Consider the following 20790-nt stretch of genomic DNA (forward strand, 5'->3'; position numbering starts at 1 on the left):
CACTGAACACATCTATTATGATTCGGTTAGAAAAAATCTGGACTGCACTGATGACACGGCTGAATGAAACTTAAATCAAAGACATCAAGGTTTTTAATGTTTTTATGTTAATGTTATTTATTTATATGATTGTATTACCATTGAAGTACACCGTCCTGAGCCTGCACCGGAGGGGGGGGGGGTTACAAATAAAATTAATTAAATAAAACAATCTGTTTTCAAGCTCAGTTTTATATTCTATAGACTTGCGAAGGGAGGGAAGGAGAGGCAGTGTGGTATTTCATTTATTGATTAATATAGATTGGTAGATAAATAAATAAAATACCACACTGCCTCTCCTGCATATCTTCCTTCCTTCCTTCCTTTGCAGTCTATCTGTCCCTCTTAATAAAACAGTAAGTGGTGTTGGGGGGGGGGGCTCAGTCCAGGATGGGGGGGGCAACAATTGGCCCCTTGGCCCTGGACTGACAGGCGGAGGGGCTACGCGCCTTCCGATTGGCCCCTCACCAGGACAGACCAGAGTTCCATCCCAGCCAGGGGCAATCTAGAGACATCACTGCCAGTCTGCTCCTGACCACTGCAGGGAGAGGAGGTCAGTAGGGCTGCTAAACAGGATGGGAACAGAGTCTTGGAGAGGCTGTGCCAGCCCTTTTCACCCCAAGGCTGCCCTAACTGTCATGTCCAACTGCAAATTGCCTCAGAACCCTGACAGAGCTGGCAGGAGGCTGGTGAGTGCGCTCCTTCCCCCTCCCTTCAGGCCTGCTGCGAAGGAGCCTCTGACAGGCCCTGACTGAGGGGAGGGAGGCCTTTACAAGAGCAATGCAGAAGAGCATGAGGGCACTCCTTTTGAGGGTGGGGAACTTTCCCCTTCTGCCAAACAGTTGGCTGACAGGGAGGCCACAGAAAAGCCCCTTCTCACTTAAAATACTGCTCTGGCCGGGGGTTAGACACAGCCAAGCCATGGGTCTTTCTTCTTTCCAACTCTCTGCAGATTTGAGGCCATTGCACAGCATTATTCTGAAGACGAAACTGGTTCTTTGATCTCCTGTTTGATCTGCACAACAACCCTGTGCAGTAGGCCTCAAGTCTTTCAATTCAACAACAACTTGTGAGGGATGCCTTAAATTTTTCTTCTCTATCACAACACTGTTCAAAGTAGCCCTTTCTGCCTGGGGAGCTGATCTTTATACTTTGCAGGTGAGCTGTAATTCCAGGAGCTCTCCAGGCCCGACCTGGAGGTTGGCTACCCCTGGGTTGGAGGTTTGGAGGTGGGACTTCAAAATCGTACAATGCCTCAGAGTCCAGCCTTCAAAGGAGCCATTTTTGCCTGCAGTTGGGAGGGAGTGGTGCAGGTGTGTCCCTCCTGGGCTATGGGCTATGGCCAGCCCTGACCAGCAACTGTTTGTATTCTGGGGTGCAGACAGGCAGACCAGCATCAGTCCTGTGAGTCTGGAAAGTGCAGGAAGATCTAAATAAATATTTACAGCCTGAAACTGTAAATAGTGAACAAGTAAATGGCTGGAGACACATGGGAACTGAAATGACTTTTTCAACCTTGGCCTGGCAAATAAAAAACCTTAGTAAGACCCTTAGGGTTGCCAGCTTCCATGTGAAGCAAAAATGAATGAACTGGGAGGGGTAGGTTCCAGTGAAGAAACAAATATGAAATAGTACAGATGCACTGGGACACCAGTATGGCAATAATAAATCCAAACAGAGTTGTCTCTCTTCAATTTCAGACGTTTTTTAATTCTTACTTCATATAAGTCCCAACACATTTCGCCTGCTGGCTTTGTCAAGGGACAAATTATTAGTGTTTCAGACAAACTTCATATAAGCAAATACTTGTGTCTTGGACAGAGTATAAGGTCATATTAACCGTAGCTACTCCTAGCTAATTCCATCTTCTGGAATTCCACACTACCTAGGTGTGCATAAACCTGACTAAGGTCAAGACTGCTGTGCACAGAGGGACCTCCTCTTAGGGTTGCCATCTTCTATGTGAGGCTCGCTACCCCACCTCCCTCATGGGGAGTCTGCTATGGGGAGAGAAAGGGAAGACAATTGGAAACGGCTTTGAGACACCTGAAGCCTGCTGCGTCACTGCAGCCCATTCCCAGTTCTCTCTCTCACAGCCCCACATTCCTCACAGCTTGAATGGAAAAGGTGTTTGTAAACCGCTTTGAGACTCTCTTGGGTAGTAAAAAACAGGGTACAAAAATCCATTATTCTTCTAAGGAGCAACCATGAAAGAAGCATGTGGGCACATAACATTTTATCAACATGAAAAAATGGAGAAGAAGGAACAGGGTGGACTCTAGCGCCAGTTGCATTCTTGGATACAACGGGCTTTGCCCCTAGTAGGATATAAAACTGAGCTTGATTGTCAAGATACCAGTTTTGTTGCCTAGTTCTAAATGTCCATGTCTGAGAGGCAAAGGGCAGATCTGTGGGAAACTGACTCCCAGTGTTTAAAATGTCAAAAACTGCTGAGTTGAATTCTCCTTGACCGCTTGTCACTCCAGCTGCGTTTGCCACAGCCAAGAGGAGTCTGTTGCAGGCGTGGCTGCGTCTTCCTCCTGTCAGCTCAGTTCTCATAAAATTTTAAACACTTCACTAATCGCATCAGAGTTTGGGCCTCAAGGAGGCTTCATGACCTGGAGAAGGAGCACCAGCTGCAATTCCACCAAAAGAGCGAAGAGTTTTTCTACCCATAGGAGAGCCAGTGCAGATAACCAGCTCACTATGTGGTGGGATTTTCTCTTACGTGGTTCCCTGACCATCTGTGAGGCCTCCTCATGCAAGGCAGAGACTGGACCTTTGCTGAATGGTTATTCCTCCCATGTGGATGGTCATCTACATCTCTAATTTGTGACTATTGAGTTTCAGGGGAAGAGCTCTATCAGGCAAATTTAATGGACCAAAATTTAGAATAAGGACTAGTTTGTTTTACCTATGTTTTCTCACGTTATCACAACAAGTGAGATTTAAATCTTTCAAACTACATAAGCATCCGTTTGGGTGAGGGTATTAAAAATCTTCACTTATGTACTAAGGATTTGTGCGGGTTTTTTTAAGAGGCTCTTCTCCTATCCTTCCAAAGGTATCGTGCTAACTTTGAAGATACATAAATTTTCATAATGCTTTGTGATGAGAATGGGAGAAAATTCACCTATGTACTAATTTGGGGATTTTTATAGTCTGAAGTATTTATTTTTGAAGATGTTTATTTTATGGAGCCGCTATTCAGACATTCAGAGTACATATTAAAGAAGAAAAGAGAGTAATATACACTTGGCTCGGACAACTTCAGACTGAGCATGAATAATTTACTTAAATTATCTATAAATGGGGCTGAGGTCTTCTCAGAACCTCCTCTCATCCCTGCCCTCTTTTGATGACCTCAGTTTGGCCTGGCTTTGGAAACACTTTTAGCCTAATTTGTTCACACTGGCTTTGGGTGGTGACTAAAGACAATGAAGGATTTATTTTTTAAACATTGTGGTGGGCATAGGGTTTGAAAGCTGAAGCCATACAGAATGCCCCATTACAACAATTACACTGGATACCAATCAACTGTGGAGCTCCAGTCAAGCTTCTTGACTTTGTCCTTTAAAGCCCTATGCAGGTTGGGACTGGGGCGACCTTGTCCTACAATGCAAGATGATGGGGGGAATGCTCTCCCGGCTATCCTGTCAATCAAAGCAGCTCATATGACTGGTCCACAAGAGAAGGCTGTTTCAGCAGTAGCCCTACAACTATTCAGGAAGATGAATTTGAATTCCCTCATTGTCAGTCTTCAGGAGGCAGTTGACAGCTTTAATGAGGATTGAATGTGATGAATTTAGTTGTTGAATTTAGTTAATATTAACTTGAGTTTTTAATCTGTGAGTTTTACTGGTGGTATAATTTTATTTTTATAATGGTTTATTAATATCACTAGGGGCCAAGCCCGTTGCATTCAGGAATACAATGGGCACTAGACTGAAGGGGTGGGGTGGAAGAACTCTGCAGACAGCCTTCCTCTCCCCCCAGGCCTAGAAACGCTGCAGGCAACTCACCGGCAGGGGCAGCTTTCATGTGGCAGGGATCTGCAGCCTCCGAGCCTCAGAGGGAAGTGGAAGGAGGAGGGGGTGGTCAGGGGTGGGAGCAGAAGGCTGCTAGACAGACAGGCAAGCCAGTTGGAGGAGGAGGCTCTTAGCTGCCCTGAGTGGCTGTTAAGCACTGAGTGGCACTTAAGCCATGAGACACACCCCACTATCAGAAATGTTAAGTGGTACAGATAAGCCTCACTGATTTCTGCAAGGGATAAGAAGATAAAAGAGTTGGGTTTTTATACCCTGCTTTTCACTAACCGCAGGAGTTCCAAAGCGATTTACCTTTCCCTTCCTCTCCCCACAACCTGTGAGGTAGGTAGGGCTGAGAGCACTAAGAGAACTGTTGAGAAAGCTCTAAGAGAAATATGAGTAGCCCAAAGTCACCCAGCTGGTTGTATGTGGAAGGGAATCAAACACGAGACTCCAGATTAAAACCCACCGTTCTTTAACCACTAATCCATGCTAGACATAAAGGTACCTAACATGTGTATTAAGTGAACAAATAAACAGTTATTAATGTTGTTTATACCCGGATAGTTTTGATGTTTTAAAATCTCTATTCCCTGCTTAGCTAGCTGTTGTAAGCTTGATGCACCACTGCAGTCCGATGGATAAGGTGGGGTATAAATATAATTAATAAACAAATAATCCATTCAACCAGCCACTTGATGAAGAGCTGGTTTTTATTCCCCACTTTTCACTACACAAAAGATTCTCAAAGTGGCTTACAATTGCTTTCCCTTCTTCTCCCCACAACAGACACCCTGGGAGGGAGGTGAGGCTGAGAGAGTCCTGACAGGACTGCTCTGTAAGAACAGGAGTCCTAACAGGACTGAGTAGCCCAAGGTCACCCAACAGGCTGCATACGGAGTAGAGGGGATTTAAACCTGGCTCTCCAGTTTAGAGGTGCCACTCTCAAGCACTACACCACGCTGGCTCTTGCTTACATCTAGCCCTGCGGGATCAGCCCAGTGTCTCACCCAGGGGCCAGCCAATCCCTCTGGAGGGCCAGAGATCGTTTCCTGATGTCACCTCTTGACATCGGGATTCAGGGTCTGACTGCCTTTGAACCTGGAGATTCCCCTCAGCCCTGTGGCTGGCCACCAATGGTACATAAGAGATAAGTAGGAAAATTGCATCCCGCAGAAAAGGTATGTCAGCGAGTTAGACCACAGCCCCAGAATGTTCCTCAGATCTGTCATGATAATTACAGCATTTTAGCACAAGTATGGTAAGGTGGTTGTCTGGACTCCCCCTGAGGTTCAGAAGCAAGTGACATTGCTACGCATCCTCTCAGAGGCTGCCCTTGATTCCAGAACACCACAGCAAGCCTCAACCCAGCAGCTCCAAAGCTACCTCCGGCCTCCCATGCCTCACGGCTCAATCCACCAGTTCCAAAGTATGCCGTTCACACAGTGCCTTCAACTTGATGTATTGGATACCACAGCCTGAGTGCGCCACGGGGGAATCGGCCGCAAAGTCGGCTGTGGATGAAAGCCATTGCTTGTTCTTTTGTTCTTGTGTTATTAAGGAAACCCTCCTTCCACACCCTCTTGAATGTGCCCCAAGAACACGGTGTAATTGACAGCACGAGAAAGGAAGCAATATCACAAACGCTCCCATTCAAACCCGGTTTCTAAACACTGGGTGACTACGGGCAAGAGAGATGTGTGTAGCTGAAATTACAGAGGAGTGACAAGCTAGTCAGAGAGGAAGATGTGTCTGAGCAAAAGAAAATGAGAGCAGATAAATTTTAAAAGATGTATTCTTGTATCTGGAATAAGGAATGTCAATCAGTTCCAGATATGCTCAGGCAAAAATAAAACTTGGGTGATCACAACTTTCCTCGCAGAGTTGTTGACTACAATCTGCCTTGGAGCCCAAGAATTAGGGCAAGGAGGACAGAATCAATATATTTTAAAGTCAACAACTCTTGTTAACTACTCATTACGATTAGAATTGTTTCTCTCTGTGCCAGCCAGATTAACAGGCAACAATTTCAGCTTCCAGGCAAAATGTCAAGGGTACTTTCCCTCAGACCCTTGATGGCTAAGCAATTTTTGAATCCAGTAGGACCTTCAAGACCAACAAGATTTCCCCAGTCAGAGCTTGTGAGACCCAAAGCTCCCTTCCTAAGATGTGAATGGACTCAAATTTTGTGCTTCTGTGGCAGTCTAACATGACTGCTCACCTAAACTATCTCCACAGCTAATAAGAAATTGCCCTCCGCTGCCCCCCCCCCCCAGCACCTCTGCTAAAGTCACATTCATGATTCTCTTGGCCCCCTGGTAGTCCTCAATTGCTAGTCCACCTCAAGAAACAAACCACCCTGCTTTGGTTGTGGAAATTAGCTACATTGCTATTCCATCCCACAACAAGTTGCACTCAAACCTGCAAGCTGTGCATAATGTACTGATTTTTAATACCCACTGGATCCAGTCCAAATGAAAGCATCATCTTCCATTGTCCCTTTAAAGCCACATGACAGGGGAACATGAGCCTGATATTTGCTCTTAAAACGACTGCCACACTCTCCGTGTTTTAATTCTCTTCCACTGCAGCACTGGCCAACTTTGCATTTAGCAGACTTTGTATTTAGCTGGTGCAGAAGTGATCCCATTGTGACTTTCCATGCAACAATTTATCGGAAACAGAAGAACTTCCCGTTTCCTCCAGCTATGGGGGATGGGGAGTCACAAAGGAGGTAACAGCCAGCAATTATTTAGCAGCAATTATTTAGCAACGGACTATGATGGAGCGATTGCAGCTACACTGTAGCTTTTTTGGTTATGACATTTCCCAACCACAGGCAACATGCCTAGTTCTTTATTTATGAAGCAATTTCAATGGAGAGAAACAAGGGATACTAAAGCCAGTTTCATATAGCAGTTAGAGCAGGGACGCAACCAGGGGTCCATTGGAGTTCTGACGGGGGTCCGGGGAGCTCCAAAGTGGTGTGGCATGGGGAAGAGGGCCTGGGCTGTCTTCTCAGCTCCTACTCTTCTTTGCAGCCTACATGACGCAAGGACCGTTGTAGTAGCAATAAAGGCGGGTGGGGGGGGGAGAGCAACAGGAGGGCTAAGCATGTGGGGAGTGATGTCACTTCTGGAGGCGTGGTGGGATGTGTGGTCAGCTGACCACTTCTGGGGCTCCTCAGTCTGAAAGATTATTCCAGGGGCTCCTCCAGGGTCAAAAGTTTGAAAGAGGCTGGATTGGAGTGTGAGAGCAGGGCCTGGAAGGCTCCAGGTTTGAACTGTCCCTCTGGCCTTGTTGGGGGAACCTTGGGCCAGTCACACCTCGTAGGGCTGGTGTGAAGTTAAAATGGAAAATGTAAACAAAGGAAATAAACAGAGCAGTACTGTACAGTTCTTCACAGTAGCATTTGCGTCCAAGTACCTACAGAGGCATCGAATGCTGCTGTCTGAATCCCTTTGTCATGTAAATCCTGCTCAGACCGAGATACCTATCTTCACAGATATATATTCTATTGTTCCGAAAGTGCATTTTCTGGACACTTCACATACATTGTCTCTGTAATCCCTTGTTTCTTGGCTATCAAGTCACATCTGGGTACAGCAACCCGTCGGGTTTTCAGGAGATGCTCAGTGACAGTTTGCCACCGTCTGCCTCTGACCCCAATACGCCGTGTGGATCTTCCACCAAAAGCAAGCTGAACCAAGCCAAAGTAACGAGGCACTCCCGCCTTGGATCCAGGCTGGGGCAACAATGGGGGCGAGTGTGAGGCTGGAGGTGGTCTCAGACCTTGTACCGCGGCCCAGGTTCAAGCTCAGCAAGACCCTGGCTCGGTTTACTGCTGTGTTAGCACTCCAATCCACACCTCTCCTCACATCAGAAACAAATGCTTCCCAGGAGAACAGCGCAAGAGCCCAGTTGCACCTCAAGGACTAGCAAAAACCTGTGGCAAGGGATGAGCTTCATCAGATAATGCCAGAAAGCTCCTCCCCTGCCCCAACATTTGTCATTCAAGGTGCTCCTGGTCTCTTTGTCTTTTCTACTGCCACAGACAGAGTAGCAAGGCAATCCAGCTTGATATAAATGCTTCTATGATCATTTGCTTAGAGGTGGAGGGCTCGACAGAAGAGGTTGCTGCAGCTAACCCACCGCAGTTCGTCCTTCAGCAACAAGAGCTGCAACTCGTCCTCTGCACATTTGCATCTCACATTCAATCCAGCGGACTTCCTGGTTAAATGCAGGCCGGCCTGCAGCCTTAGGAATGTCAAAGTTGTGGGGGGAGGGAAATAGGCAAGGATGAGCAAGGCTGGAGAAACTGGGAAGGTTTCCGGTCTGAGGCTGGACTGAAAGAGTTTTCTTGGCCCCCACTGTGTCCTGACAAGGAGAAGGGGACGGCAAGCAGATCCAGGTCCTTTCTTTGAGTCCCTCTCCCCCAGCCAGATATTTCATTAGTCTTTTGCTACAAGAAATTTCAGTTGTTTGGAAAGCCGTGATTTTTTAAAAAGCTCTATCTCAGATTCTTGGGACAACCCTTCAGCCTCTCCTAAATCAGTATAAGCATATTTCTAAAAGGGTTTATAGGTTTTGTAAGAGTAGCTCCCAAACATCGATCACCCTCTCTGAAATAGGCACTTATGACTGTTGAGGGCACACCTAAAAATCAGGAAAAGTGAGGAAACAAATGCACATGTACAAATAACTTGACACATTGGATATTTTGGGTGTTAAAAAAACCCACAAAGGTTTTCTATAATATCTCCCATTCACACTCCTTCCCCCCCCCCCTTGATTTAACAGCGACCGATGACTAGTCACATCTCACCTTTGCCATGAAAAACGGAGAAAAGCTGCTATTCTCACCCCGTCCAATATAGCAACACCAGGGAACTTACTGAGTTCCTGTGAAGGATCACTGAGGCAACATACCCAAAGCCCTTTGGAAGCCCGCAAACCACTGAGTCTTGGCTTTGTCATGCTTACTCAGAAGTAATCCCTCCCAAGTTTAGTGGGCCCCACACCCAGGTAAGTGTACTGAGGATTGCAGCCTCAATATCCCTCATGCAATGCATTCCCATGGCAACCAAAGCAATTCTAGTAAAGGAGCATGGGCTTATCAAGCATCTACCACAAAATTAATTAGGTCAAACACCTGAAATGGTGCCTTTACAAAAACAAAAAGGAAGACAAGAAAATACCTTCCTGTCCTCTTTAAGGAGTGCTAAACACTATCCCTTCCCTTGCAGTTTGCTGGGCAAATTCCTCACATCCAGCCCCCCCCCCCCCAACTGTGACATCCAGTGTCTGCCTTGGGCATGCTGGAGATGGCAACAGATTATCCTGCATTGAACCATCTGTTATTAATGTGCAACTGATTCAGCACCAGGCAGAAGCAACCTGGAAGATCTGTTAAGTAGAGGATTTCTCTCGCCCCTCCAGCTGAATCAGCTTCTCAGAGAAAGAAATCCAGAGGTGACTCAGCTGCTGCTGACCCAGGGCTAACAAATGGACAAGCAAGGGCTCCTCTGGCTGTCGGAGGGAAAGTGGGCTTGGACCAGGCTGGTTTCCTGGGAAAGTGAGTGTGTGTGTGCTCCATGGATTTGGCAAGAGAACCTTTTGCAACAAAGAAAAGTCAGGCTACTAAAGGGACGGAGCCTTGGCTTTCTAGCCTTAAAGATCTTGTTACAATGCCAAGTGGCCAGCAATTCAGGGAGGGGGAGGCTGTCTTCTCACCAGACAGTCACTCAGTGGCAATGCCAAGTCTCAAAAGGCCAGGAGGAGACTGATCTTCTCTGTACAGGACATCAGCAGAAAAACCTTTAAGGGGAGTTGTGAAGATCTGCCTGGCCTCTTGACTTTAGTTCCTGCTTTTTGTTGCGTGCGCTCTCAAAGACACATGGTCAGCTCCCCCCCCCCCAAAAGCCACGCTATCACCTTATGCCAGCAAAGGATCATTCCAATGATGAAAAGATCAAATCCAGTTCCCTTTGCTAACCCTGCAACTGCCTAGGCAGTGTGTGTGTGTGTGTGTGTGTGTGTGTGTGTGTGCGTGTGTGTGTGTGTGAGGGGGGGTAACGCTAGTTAAATGTGCAGAACGTGCTTTCTGCAGTCACAAATCACTGGCTTGTTCTCCCTGCAACCATCAGGGGGTAAGGCAAGTTAAATATGCAGAATGTGCTTTTTGCAGTCACATCGGTCCAGTGGACAAAACAAGCCAGGATCCTTCCCCCTGTGCTGTTGTCGCTGCAGAAACACTAGAAGGCAAGACACCTCCCTAAGCAGCAGATCTTTCTCCTCCCTCCGGCTCCGCATGAGCATCTCAGAGGGTCAGCCGGCTCCCAGTCATTTTCCTCTCCCCATTTGTGCATTGAGCCTAAACACAAATTCCACACACAAGTCTCCCTCCTGACTCCTGCCCATCCCCCTGGTTTCACCTGATTACCCAGTGCCACCCCAGCCTCTAGGAGTCTTTCCGTGGCATCTCTTCTCCAGGTGTGGAGAGGGGAGATTGCAGTGGCATGGTTCCAAACCAGTTTTCAATATTTCAGGATTTTCCAAAAGGGGGGCGAAAAGACGAGGGGTTGCCCCTCTGGCCGGACAGGTTCCGGTGTCTTATTCCACCGCCTCCCCAATAAAGCAGCTGGCCGATGCCGGCATGGTCAAATTGCCTCGGGAAACGCATTTTAAAAGGCTCCGCCGCATCCCCACCAGCTGACCGTTTGCAACCAGCGCCAGATCCCAAAGACACCGCCGGGCCGCCTTCCTAAAAGTCAGCCCCAGACAGGCCCCCGCGCCCCCCAGAGAAGTCACAGGAAGCCACTTCTGCCGGAGCCCGGGATGCTGCCACGGGCCGGCGGGCACAAAGTTGGCGTTTGCGGAGCCCCTACAAGAAGGGGCGCGGGGAAGGGGCCGTCCCGGGCTGCCTGCGGAGGAAACGTAAAGGGTTCACCTGCTGCCAGGCCTCTTCCAAGGAGGGCAGGGCGGAGAAGTAGCCCGTGTCGTGGACCAGCTGCAGCTCCTGGAAAATGCTATAGCTAGCCAGCACATCCATGGTCTCGACGCGGCCGCCGCCGATGCTGCTGCTGCTGCTGCCGCCGCCGCCGCCGCCGCCGCCGCCGAGCAGGGCGCCCAAATCAAAAAGCCGAGTAAATTACTCCCCCGCGCAGCCCCCCCGGCCAACGGCCAGCCCCCCCGGAGCCTGCTCCGCGCTCGGCTGGGCTGTGCGGTGTCGCGATGGGGGGCTGGCGCCGGGCGAGGTCCGCTCATGGGAAAAGGCGCGCGATCCTTCCGCAGCCATCCATCCGGAGGACCGCGGCGGCGGGGGGGGGGGCTGTGGATGCTGCTTTGTTTTGGAGGGGGGGGCGGTTGTCAGGGGGCTGGAGGTCGGTGCTCACAGTCGGGCCCCCATCGCCCACGCGGGAAGCGGCAGCAACATCGGCTGGGATGGGCTGGAGGCACCCCAAGCGTGGGACGCGGGCCACGGAAGCGCCGCGGCGGCGGGGGGGGGGGGGGGCGCCGACGACTTCTGCACTCGCGAGCGGCCGGCCGGCCAAGGCTGCGTGGCTGAGTCCAGCGCCGGGGAAGGAAGGGGCGGAATGCAGCCTCACTGACACCGGCCTGCCATCGATTTCTGCATTGCTGCTCGCTGCCGAATGCAAATCTTTGCTCTTTTATTTGGGGGGGGACGGGGGAAGAGAGAGGCTGCAATTTGCCTCGCTCGCTCCAGCGCCAGCCAGCCAGCGCGCGCGCCCGCGATCCCCCCCCCCTTCTCCGCGCAGCCGTCAGAGCCGGAGAGGAAACTGTCCATTAAGGCCCCGCGTGACCATGTAAGGCAAACAGGGGGCGGGGCCGCGCATGAAGTCACTTAGGCCCAATCCGGAGCCCTAGCGACGCCGGCGGGGCGGGGCTCAGCACGGAAGAGCCGCCGGGATTGGGCCAGGCTTCGACTGGGCCGCCTCCTTATAAGGCAGTGTAAGGGGAGCTATTTTTAGAGGCCTATATAAGAGGGGCGAGCGGCTCTTTTGTGTGCGGGGCTCCCCCCCCCCCGTGCGCGGCCAAGCTGAGATGGACAGGCGCGGAGGATGCGGGAGAGTCCAGCCGCGCACGGGTGATTCCCGTGCATGCACGCACGTCTGCAACGGCCCTCGCACGTCCCCAAACAGCCCTCCCTCCCCCGGCCCCCGCCCCGGCCCCCAGCACCTCTGGAATAAAACCCGCTTTGCAAGGAGCGGTGCTTTCCAGGCTGTGCGTGCGCGGCCCGGGGAGAAGAGCCCCTTCCTTCCCACCGCTGGCGCGGCTGCAGAACGGAGGCGCTCCAACTCGCACCTGCGACGGGAGGAGGCGGAGGATCCGGCCTTAGGAACGGGCTGGTGGAGATTGCGGGCCCGAGTTAGGGCGCGCTGGGGTCTCGATCCGGTCTGTCTCCCGCACCCTGGGCGCTGCACTTTCGTTGCTTTTGCAGCTGGGTTTTCCTGGGCAAAGCAGGAAAGTGCGTTCAGAGTGTAGTGGATAATGCGCTTTGGAGGCAGGATTTCCTCTTTCGCCCAGGAAAATCCAGCAGCAGAAAGGCCAGTGGACAGAATCGTGCGGCGGCGGCGTGCGAGAAAGCGAGAAGTTTGCATCCGTGGGTCAAGACTGGATGCAAAGAGGTTGGGGCGTGTAGCGTAAGAAGCAATCTCTGCACTGGCGTATCTAGGAAGCTACAGAACAGCGAGCAAGCAAAGGCTTTCAGCAAAAACACACCCGGGGCCAGATGTTTTGCCTTAAATGGTTAGCATAGGCCACAAAGGAGGTGGGGAGGACCAAGCTGTGTTTGGAATGGCTGCAGAGAGAAGAGCTTGCTGCTTGCTATAGGACTACTTGGCCAGGGCAGTCGGCACAAATTAGCCAAGCAGCTAAACACAATAGTCTCCTTCAAGGTTTGTTTTACAAAGATCTGATCATTTTGTATTATTATTTTTTAATTATTATTATTATTTGGATTTATAGCCCGCCACTCCCCTAAGGCTTATGGTGGGTAACAGCATATAAACCCCCCCAATAAAATACATAAAACCCATGCTAATACATAAACACATCAATCAACCCAACACGGCAACATTACCCAAGGAGGAGACCAGGGATAGCCTGAAAGGGCTGCAGAAGAGGGGGACCCGATCTCACCAGGTGGCGCCGACCTCAGCCATAAGCCTGGTGGAAGAGCTCCGTTTTGCAGGCCCTGAGGAAAGCTGGTAATTCCCGCAGGGCCCGCAGCTCTTCCGGGCTAGTAAATTGCAGCAGCGGAGGCCTGCCCGAGCTACTACAATTCCGCAGGGCCTGCAAAATGGAGCTATTCTGCCAGGTGTTTGGTTGAGGTGACCAAACCAAAAATGTTTACTGAGAGCCCCCCAGAAGCCCCCCCCTTTGAACTGAATCCCAGACTGACCAACCTGTGGGGCCATAGTTGACAGGTTACTGTCATGAATATTGGAACCGTTGTATGGTAATGTTGCTGGAATTATTATCACTAGTTATGGAAACTGCAGTTACCGTTGTGTTCTACTTGATGTTATTGAATTACACTGTACTTATCTCTATGTTCCATGTAAACCACCCTGAGCTGCAAGGGATGACAGTATATAAATCTAAGAAAGAAAGATAAGGGGGAACTTGTGCCTGGGACCCTTTTTGATAGGGAACTCTTGCCTGTGGTAGCAGCTTGAGCTTTTGTATTATTGGTAGTAGTATTTATTACTTATTATTATAATTATTTCAATTTATTAACTCCCCCCCCTTGCATCCAGGTTTGGGGCAGTGTAGGCCTGCATAGTGACAATAGTCTAAGGGACTGTTGCATGAAACCTTGTGGCCAGGTTCTGGAAGAATGCCTGATGAACAGTTTTGGTGATATGAGCCCCAAATCCCTGATGGAGTGTGAAGTTATTCCTAAGAGGCAGCCCTGGATAAAAAGGGGACGGATATCTGCATGGTTGCATGCACTTTGCGACCTGTCCCTGCAAAATTAAGTGGGTTTGCTCCATTAGTGGTGGTGGTCATTCCCTAATTTACAGATAGTGCACGGTATGGGGCTGCCAAACTGAAAGCATATAAATAAATATGTGCTGGGTTTTCTACTGCCTCTGAGGGAAGAGAATACACTGGGCAAGTTAACCAGCCAAAAAGGTAGGGAGAAAGCAGACAAGGACTATTCCAACAGCATTTGTATTATTTCAAGCTGCTCATTACTTGATGTGTGAAAATGAAGGGTGTGAGTGTGGGTGTGGGGGGGGGGATAGCCCAGCAAGAAACATCTTTTCTAGGGCAAGGAAGTCCTTGCAGGCTCATCTCTTTAACCTGCTGCTTTTTAATTGAAAGTATTTCTCTGGGGTATTTCTCATCAAATGTGTTTTTCCCCTCTCACTATCTTCTAATCCTTCTTGCCCTTGTACCTATCAACAGAAAGTAAATTGGAAAGAAATGCAGAGGGTTGCAAATTCTGCCTCTGAAAATGCTGCCCAAATTCCCCAGTGAATGTTTGAGTTGAGGCAGATACCGTATCACTGCTGCTCATATATAAGGTTCATACATAGCAAACCGGGTTGAAATTTGTAATGTCGGGTGAGATTTGGAACCTGGAGTAAAAGGTCAAGGTATCCCCTGTGCAAACACCGAGTCATGTCTGACCCTTGGGGTGACGCCCTCTAGCGTTTTCATGGCAGACTCAATACGGGGTGGTTTGCCAGTGCCTTCCCCAGTCATTACCATTTACCCCCCAGCAAGCTGGGTACTCATTTTACCGACCTCGGAAGGATGGAAGGCTGAGTCAACCTTGAGCCGGCTGCTGGGATTGAACTCCCAACCTCATGGGCAAAGCTTTCAGGCGGTTGCCTTACCACTCTGCGCCACAAGAGGCTCTTGGAACCTGGAGTAAGGCACTGCAAAAGAAGAAGAATAGATCAGCCTTCCTTAACTGAGAACCCCTTGAAACATTCTTCAGGCTTCAAGAAAACTCAGAAGTGGCCCAATCATACAGAATTTGGTTGGGAAGTAGAGCTCTGCACATGCTGACCCATGCTGACCCTCCTCTTCCCAACCCCTCCATTTTGGGAGGGGTGGATGTATCAACATGACCATATATGGTGATATCGCCCAATAAATGTTTGAAAACAAATTTCTGTTTGTTTGTTGTTATGTACCGCCCTCCCCGAAGGCTCCCACCCATTCAGGAAACCCTTCCAGAGCCATCAAGAAACCCGAGTTTCATGAAAGCGCTAGAAAGCCTGCCCTGAGGAAAGCTGGTAATTCCCGCAGGGCCCACAGTCCAATTTATAGTCCACACAGGGAAAGATCTCCTCGTGGAAGCGACCTTAGGCACGTCACCATAGTAAAGTGTCTGGTCTGCTGCTAGCATCGCCTCGATTAAAATGACAGGAAATTACAGTCTTTTCAATATGTGTAGATTACTGTGTTCAGATCTCTGCCCAGCTTCTTTCCTTGCTCTTTCGCAGTCAGGGGTTGAGGTTTTATTGTTCCCTGGATATTTTTGGTTATATATTGCAAGTCACCTTGAGCCTCAGGGAAATGCAGGTCTCTGAATAGAGGGGAGGGCCAGTAGAAGGAACCTTTCTCCCAAACTGCGAAGGAATCACAGCTGCAGTTGTATATTTCAAACTCTTTATGTCCAAAGACACTTAATAATCTACTGGGGACGAGCAGAGGACAGGTACAACTACCGCTATTTTTAAGGTATTGGCTGTCGCTAACAAAACCCTTTGCCGGCTCTCATTTTTACAAGACTGCCTCACCCCAGGCACTGCCATGATGGTGTTGCGCAATGTCGTCTTCAGGCTGCAAGTAGGCAAAATCAACACCTGGCCATAGCCATGCCTCCTCTGCTGTGGCCTCCACCTTATGGAAAGGCCTGTCTGAGGAGAGCTGGAAAGCTCCTACTCCCTTGGTTTTCCACAAACCATGCAAGACCAAATTATTCAGGAGAGCTTTCTTCCTAAGCAATAGAATTGCAGTGTACTAAATGATGCACAAAGTTACTGAGTTACTGCCGTCTGTACCACTGTGTTTCATATACTGAAACTAGGATCCTTCTATCAAAAAGAGCCAGGGCCTTTTCAACCGTGGCCCCAATCTGGTGGAATGAGCTCCCCAACGAGACTAAGGCTTAACCAAACTTAAACAGTTCCGTAGGGCCTGAACAGCAACAATGGGCGACCTCCCTGCAATCAGATCCGACTCTGTCAGGCAACTCTACCCAAGCTCATGGTCTCCTCTCCAAATTGCTGCAGTTATTGTTCAATATCTACAAACTACGTTTCTGACATTGATATTATGACTGCTATGACTGTTTTCATCTGTTAAAGGTAAAGATATCCCCTGTGCAAGCACCGAGTCATGTCTGACCCTTGGGGTGACGCCCTCCAGCGTTTTCATGGCAGACTCAATACGGGGTGGTTTGCCAGTGCCTTCCCCAGTCATTACCGTTTACCCCCCAGCAAGCTGGGTACTCATTTTACCGACCTCGGAAGGATGGAAGGCTGAGTCAACCTTGAGCCGGCTGCTGGGATCGAACTCCCAGCCTCATGGGCAAAGCTTTCAGACGGCTGCCTTACCACTCTGCGCCACAAGAGGCTCTTTCATCTGTTACGCTGCTAAAAATAGTTCAATATGTTTTCCAACTTTTCTGGTTCTATGTCCACCGCCCTGAGATGTCATAGTGAAGGGCAGTATAGAGGAGTCAACCCCAGGGTGCCGCAGTGTGTGCCAGCACCTTTCCTGGTGTCCACTAAATGTGGGAGGGGCAGGTGGGCCCCCCTCTTCTTTCCCCACTTTCCTCTCCACCTGAAATCTGGACATAAAATCAATGCCCCTGTAGCAAGAGTCAGATAACTCAATAGGGTTTTTAGCTTAAAGACTTTTAAATTGTTATTTGTAAAAGTTTTTGTATTTACTCTGTACATTTTTTACTGATGTTAGCTGCCTTGAGCCTGTTGTCATGGAGGAGTGGCCAATAAATCTAATAATAGTAATAATAATGATAATAATACCATAATATTTGTCCATTTTCAGAATTGTCCACACGAGCTTTTTGGCCTTATCACAAAACACAACTGTAGGAAACGACCCATTACTATGATATTAGTTACGTGCCACACTCCCCTGTGTAGATGGCGTCACCCACATCACCTGAGAGCTATCATGGCGTAGTGGTTAAGAGAGGTGGACTCTAATCTGGAAAACTGGGTTTGATTCCCTGCTCCTCCACCTTAGGGCTGCTGGGTGACCTTGGGCCAGTGATGGTTCTCTTAAGAACTCTTTCAGCACCACCTGCTGCACAAGGTGTGGGGGAGCGCAGAATCAAACCCGGCTCGCCAGATTAGAAGTCTGTACTCCTAACCACTCCACCAAACTGGCTCTCTAAAGAGATGACTAGAGATGCCAGGTAGGGCAGTTAGGAGGTAGGTGCTACATAGGGGTTCCAGGTTAGGAAATTCCTGGAGATGAAGCTTGGGGAGGACAAGGACCTGAGTGGGGTACAGTGTCCTAGAGTCCACCCTCCAGAGCATCCATTTTCTCCAAAAGAAGTGATCTCAAGTCTGGAGATGAATTGTAATTCCGGAGGATTGCCTGGGTCCCACCTGGAGGCTGGCATCCCTCCAACGTTTGCACTCTCGTCTCAGCACCAGGGCAGCTGCGAGGAGAAGCACAAGCCACCACCCTGGCAGTTACCTAGGAGAAGAGCAAGCCAGCCACAGTGGGGTCATGATACTGCTGCCACCCTTTCTCCACAGTCAGCTCATCCAGTCTTCTTTGCAATCTGTGACTTAAGTTCCTGTGCCTCGTGCAGAGAAGAGAGCAGGAAGGCGGAGAGGGAAGCCCTGCCCCTCATGCCAAAAGAGTCTCTGAGCCACAACAACTGAACAAAGGCCACAACAGAGTCTCACACATCTTGGGCAGCCCCACAACAACCAGGAGGCAGGCGCACCAGAAGTGGTGTGACTGAGCCCTGGGATTAAGTGAGCAATACAGATGGAACGTGTTCCCGGTCATATAACTAAAGAAAGGAGTCTCAAAGAGGCTTATAATCACTTTCACTTCCTTTCCCCAAAGCAGACATCCTGTGAGGTAGATGATAGAGGTCTGACAGGACTGCTCTGTGAGAACAGCACTATCAGGGCGGTGACTGGCACAAGGTTACCCAGCTGGCTGCATGCGGAAGAAGAGCAGGAAATGATGTTAAATAAGATTCCATCGAAAGAGAAATTAGTTCACCTCCAGTAGGCATTTTCTAGAGTCTCATAGTGTTACTTCTGGGGTTTCCTGGGAGTAAGCACCATTGAATAAAATGGAACTTACTTCAAAGTAGATCTGGTTACAACTGCTCCCTTACAACACAGAAGAGGGAGCATACTGAGCATAGATCAAATTGTCCAAGGTTTGTGAGCCAATGATAGATAGATAGATAGATAGATAGATAGATAGATAGATAGATAGATATGATCCATTTAATGCCCTAATGATCCGAACCGAAATATAACACTTGGTGTCGGAATTTTCTAGTAACTGTGCTGATCGCTCATTGCATTATGTTATCAATTTATGCTGTGATAACATCCCTTATACATTACATGTTGCAAATGCGTTTTATTGGCTTAACGTGGATATTATTGCCACTGTTTATTACCAAGACCCATCTTGTAGTAATTGAAATACAATATGGTGCCATTAATCACTGCATACAAAATGTTAACTTTAAACTGGCTGGTGGTGTGTATTATTCAAGGCAGGCGTAGACAACATTAAGTCTCTTGATTTGCAGCAGAACAGTTTGGAAAACTGTTCAGCAATTTCTTCTTTAATGGGAGAGACAAAAACCAAACAGAGAGGCTGGCGTTCAAGTAGACATTTATGGCAGTATCCCTCTGAATGGCTGTAAAATGGTAGGATGCCAAGGCCTTACATTTGATTGTGTTGTAGCTGAATGGGGCCATCTGAACGCTTAGCTTTTTTAAGAGTGTCTGGAATGATGGGCCCATTGCCTCAATAAAACGCCAGACGATAAACCTGTACGCTGAGTAATATATCGGTGAAATGTTAGTTCCAGCTATATTGGTGTCAACAGACTTGCTCTTTCATCCTCTATTTCTAACTGGTTTTATTATGAGAACTTTATCCCAATGATTCCTTCTACAGAAGGAAGCCTTGGAAGGGTTTCCTCCCCACCCCCATCCCAATATTAAATTAACAATACAGAAGAGAGGAACAAACGGTAAACCTAGGTTTCGTCTGCACAGGGCTTTTTACCCACTCCTTGCTCATAACCACTACACCAATTTGGCTCTCTACTTTGGTCTACTAAGGTATGCAAAAACAACACACACGTGTGTTTTTGAAAGGGGTGATTTAACAGCATCAGACTTTGGTGAAAAGCTGTGAGTTCATAATAGTCCCTGATATGGAATTTCCAATAGCTCTGGAGGTTTGTAACTCTCTGGCTTCTGCCTCTGGCCACACCCCAGATGTTGGATTTTCGTAGGGCAAACTTTAATAAACTCAGAGACATGATGAGTGTCATACCATGGACGAGAATGCTGGAAGGGAAGGGAGCATGTGAAGGGTGGGCGCTACTCAAACAAGAGCTATTGCATGCTCCATCAATGACTATCCCAGAAAGACGAAAACACTGCAGGAGCTCTAAGAAGCCTATTTGGAAGAACAGAGAACTTCAAGAGGAACTAAGAAAGAAAAGGAAAATGTTCAGAAAACGGAGGGAAGGACAGAGCTCTAAAGAAGAGTACCTTCAGGTTACTATGCTCTGTAGATCAATCATCAGAAAGGCCAAAGCTGAGAGTGAGCTAAGATTGGCCAGGGAAGCCCATTGTAACAAGAAAAGATTTTTCAGTTATGTGAGGAGCAAACGTAAAATAAAGGAGGCAATAGGCCCACTGTTGGGTGCAGATGGACAAACTCTAACGGAGGATGCAGAGAAAGCTGAAAGGTTCAGCGCCTATTTTACATCAGTTTTTTCCCACAGTCAAAGGGTTTAGGCACATCTAGAGATGGCAGTAGCCAAGAGATAGCGTCTGGGTGGCAGGTTGACATGGACAGAGAGGTTGTTGAGAGGCATTTAGCTGCACTGTATGAGTTCAAATCCCCTGGGCTGGATGAAATGCACCCGAGAGTGCTCAAAGAACTTTCCGGAGAACTTGCAGAACACTTGTCCATAATCTTCGGGACCTCTTTAAGGACTGGAGATGTCCTGGAGGACTGGAAGAGAGCAAACATTATTCCGATCTTCAAAAAAGGGAGGAAACTATAGACCAGTGAGTCTGACCTCTGTTGTTGGTAAGATAATGGAGCAGATATTAAGGGGAGTGATCTGCAAACATCTGGAGGACAATTTGGTGATCCAAGGAAGTCAGCATGGATTTGTCTCCAACAGGTCCTGTCAGACCAACCTGGTTTCCTTTTTTGACCAAGTGACAGGTTTGCTGGATCGTGGAAATTCGGTTGATGTTGTTTAATTGGATTTTAGTAAAGCTTTTGATAAGGTATCCCATGATGTTCTGATGGATAAATTGAAGGACTGCAATCTGGATTTTCAGATAGTTAGGTGGATAGGGAATTAGAGTTATTGTCAATGGTGTTTCATCAGACTGGAGGGAGGTGAGTAGCGGGGTACCTCAGGGCTCGGTGCTTGGTCCGGTACTTATTAACATTTATTAATGATCTA

At 48.5% G+C, this 20790-nt stretch overlaps 1 protein-coding gene across 1 annotated transcript in view; it reads right to left on the reverse strand.

Moving 5' to 3' along the window:
• Window positions 1-11819, reverse strand: part of KLF7 (KLF transcription factor 7) — a 124846-nt gene extending 113027 nt beyond the window's left edge. The window contains exon 1 of the mRNA XM_077319257.1: window positions 11017-11819. Coding sequence (XP_077175372.1) covers window positions 11017-11118 — 102 coding nt within the window. The 5' untranslated portion in view covers window positions 11119-11819. The remainder of the gene's footprint in view (window positions 1-11016) is intronic.
• Between the last annotated feature and the right edge of the window lie 8971 nt (window positions 11820-20790).

The sequence above is a fragment of the Paroedura picta genome, chromosome 2, assembly GCF_049243985.1.
Source record: "Paroedura picta isolate Pp20150507F chromosome 2, Ppicta_v3.0, whole genome shotgun sequence".
NCBI classification, from domain to species: domain Eukaryota; kingdom Metazoa; phylum Chordata; class Lepidosauria; order Squamata; family Gekkonidae; genus Paroedura; species Paroedura picta.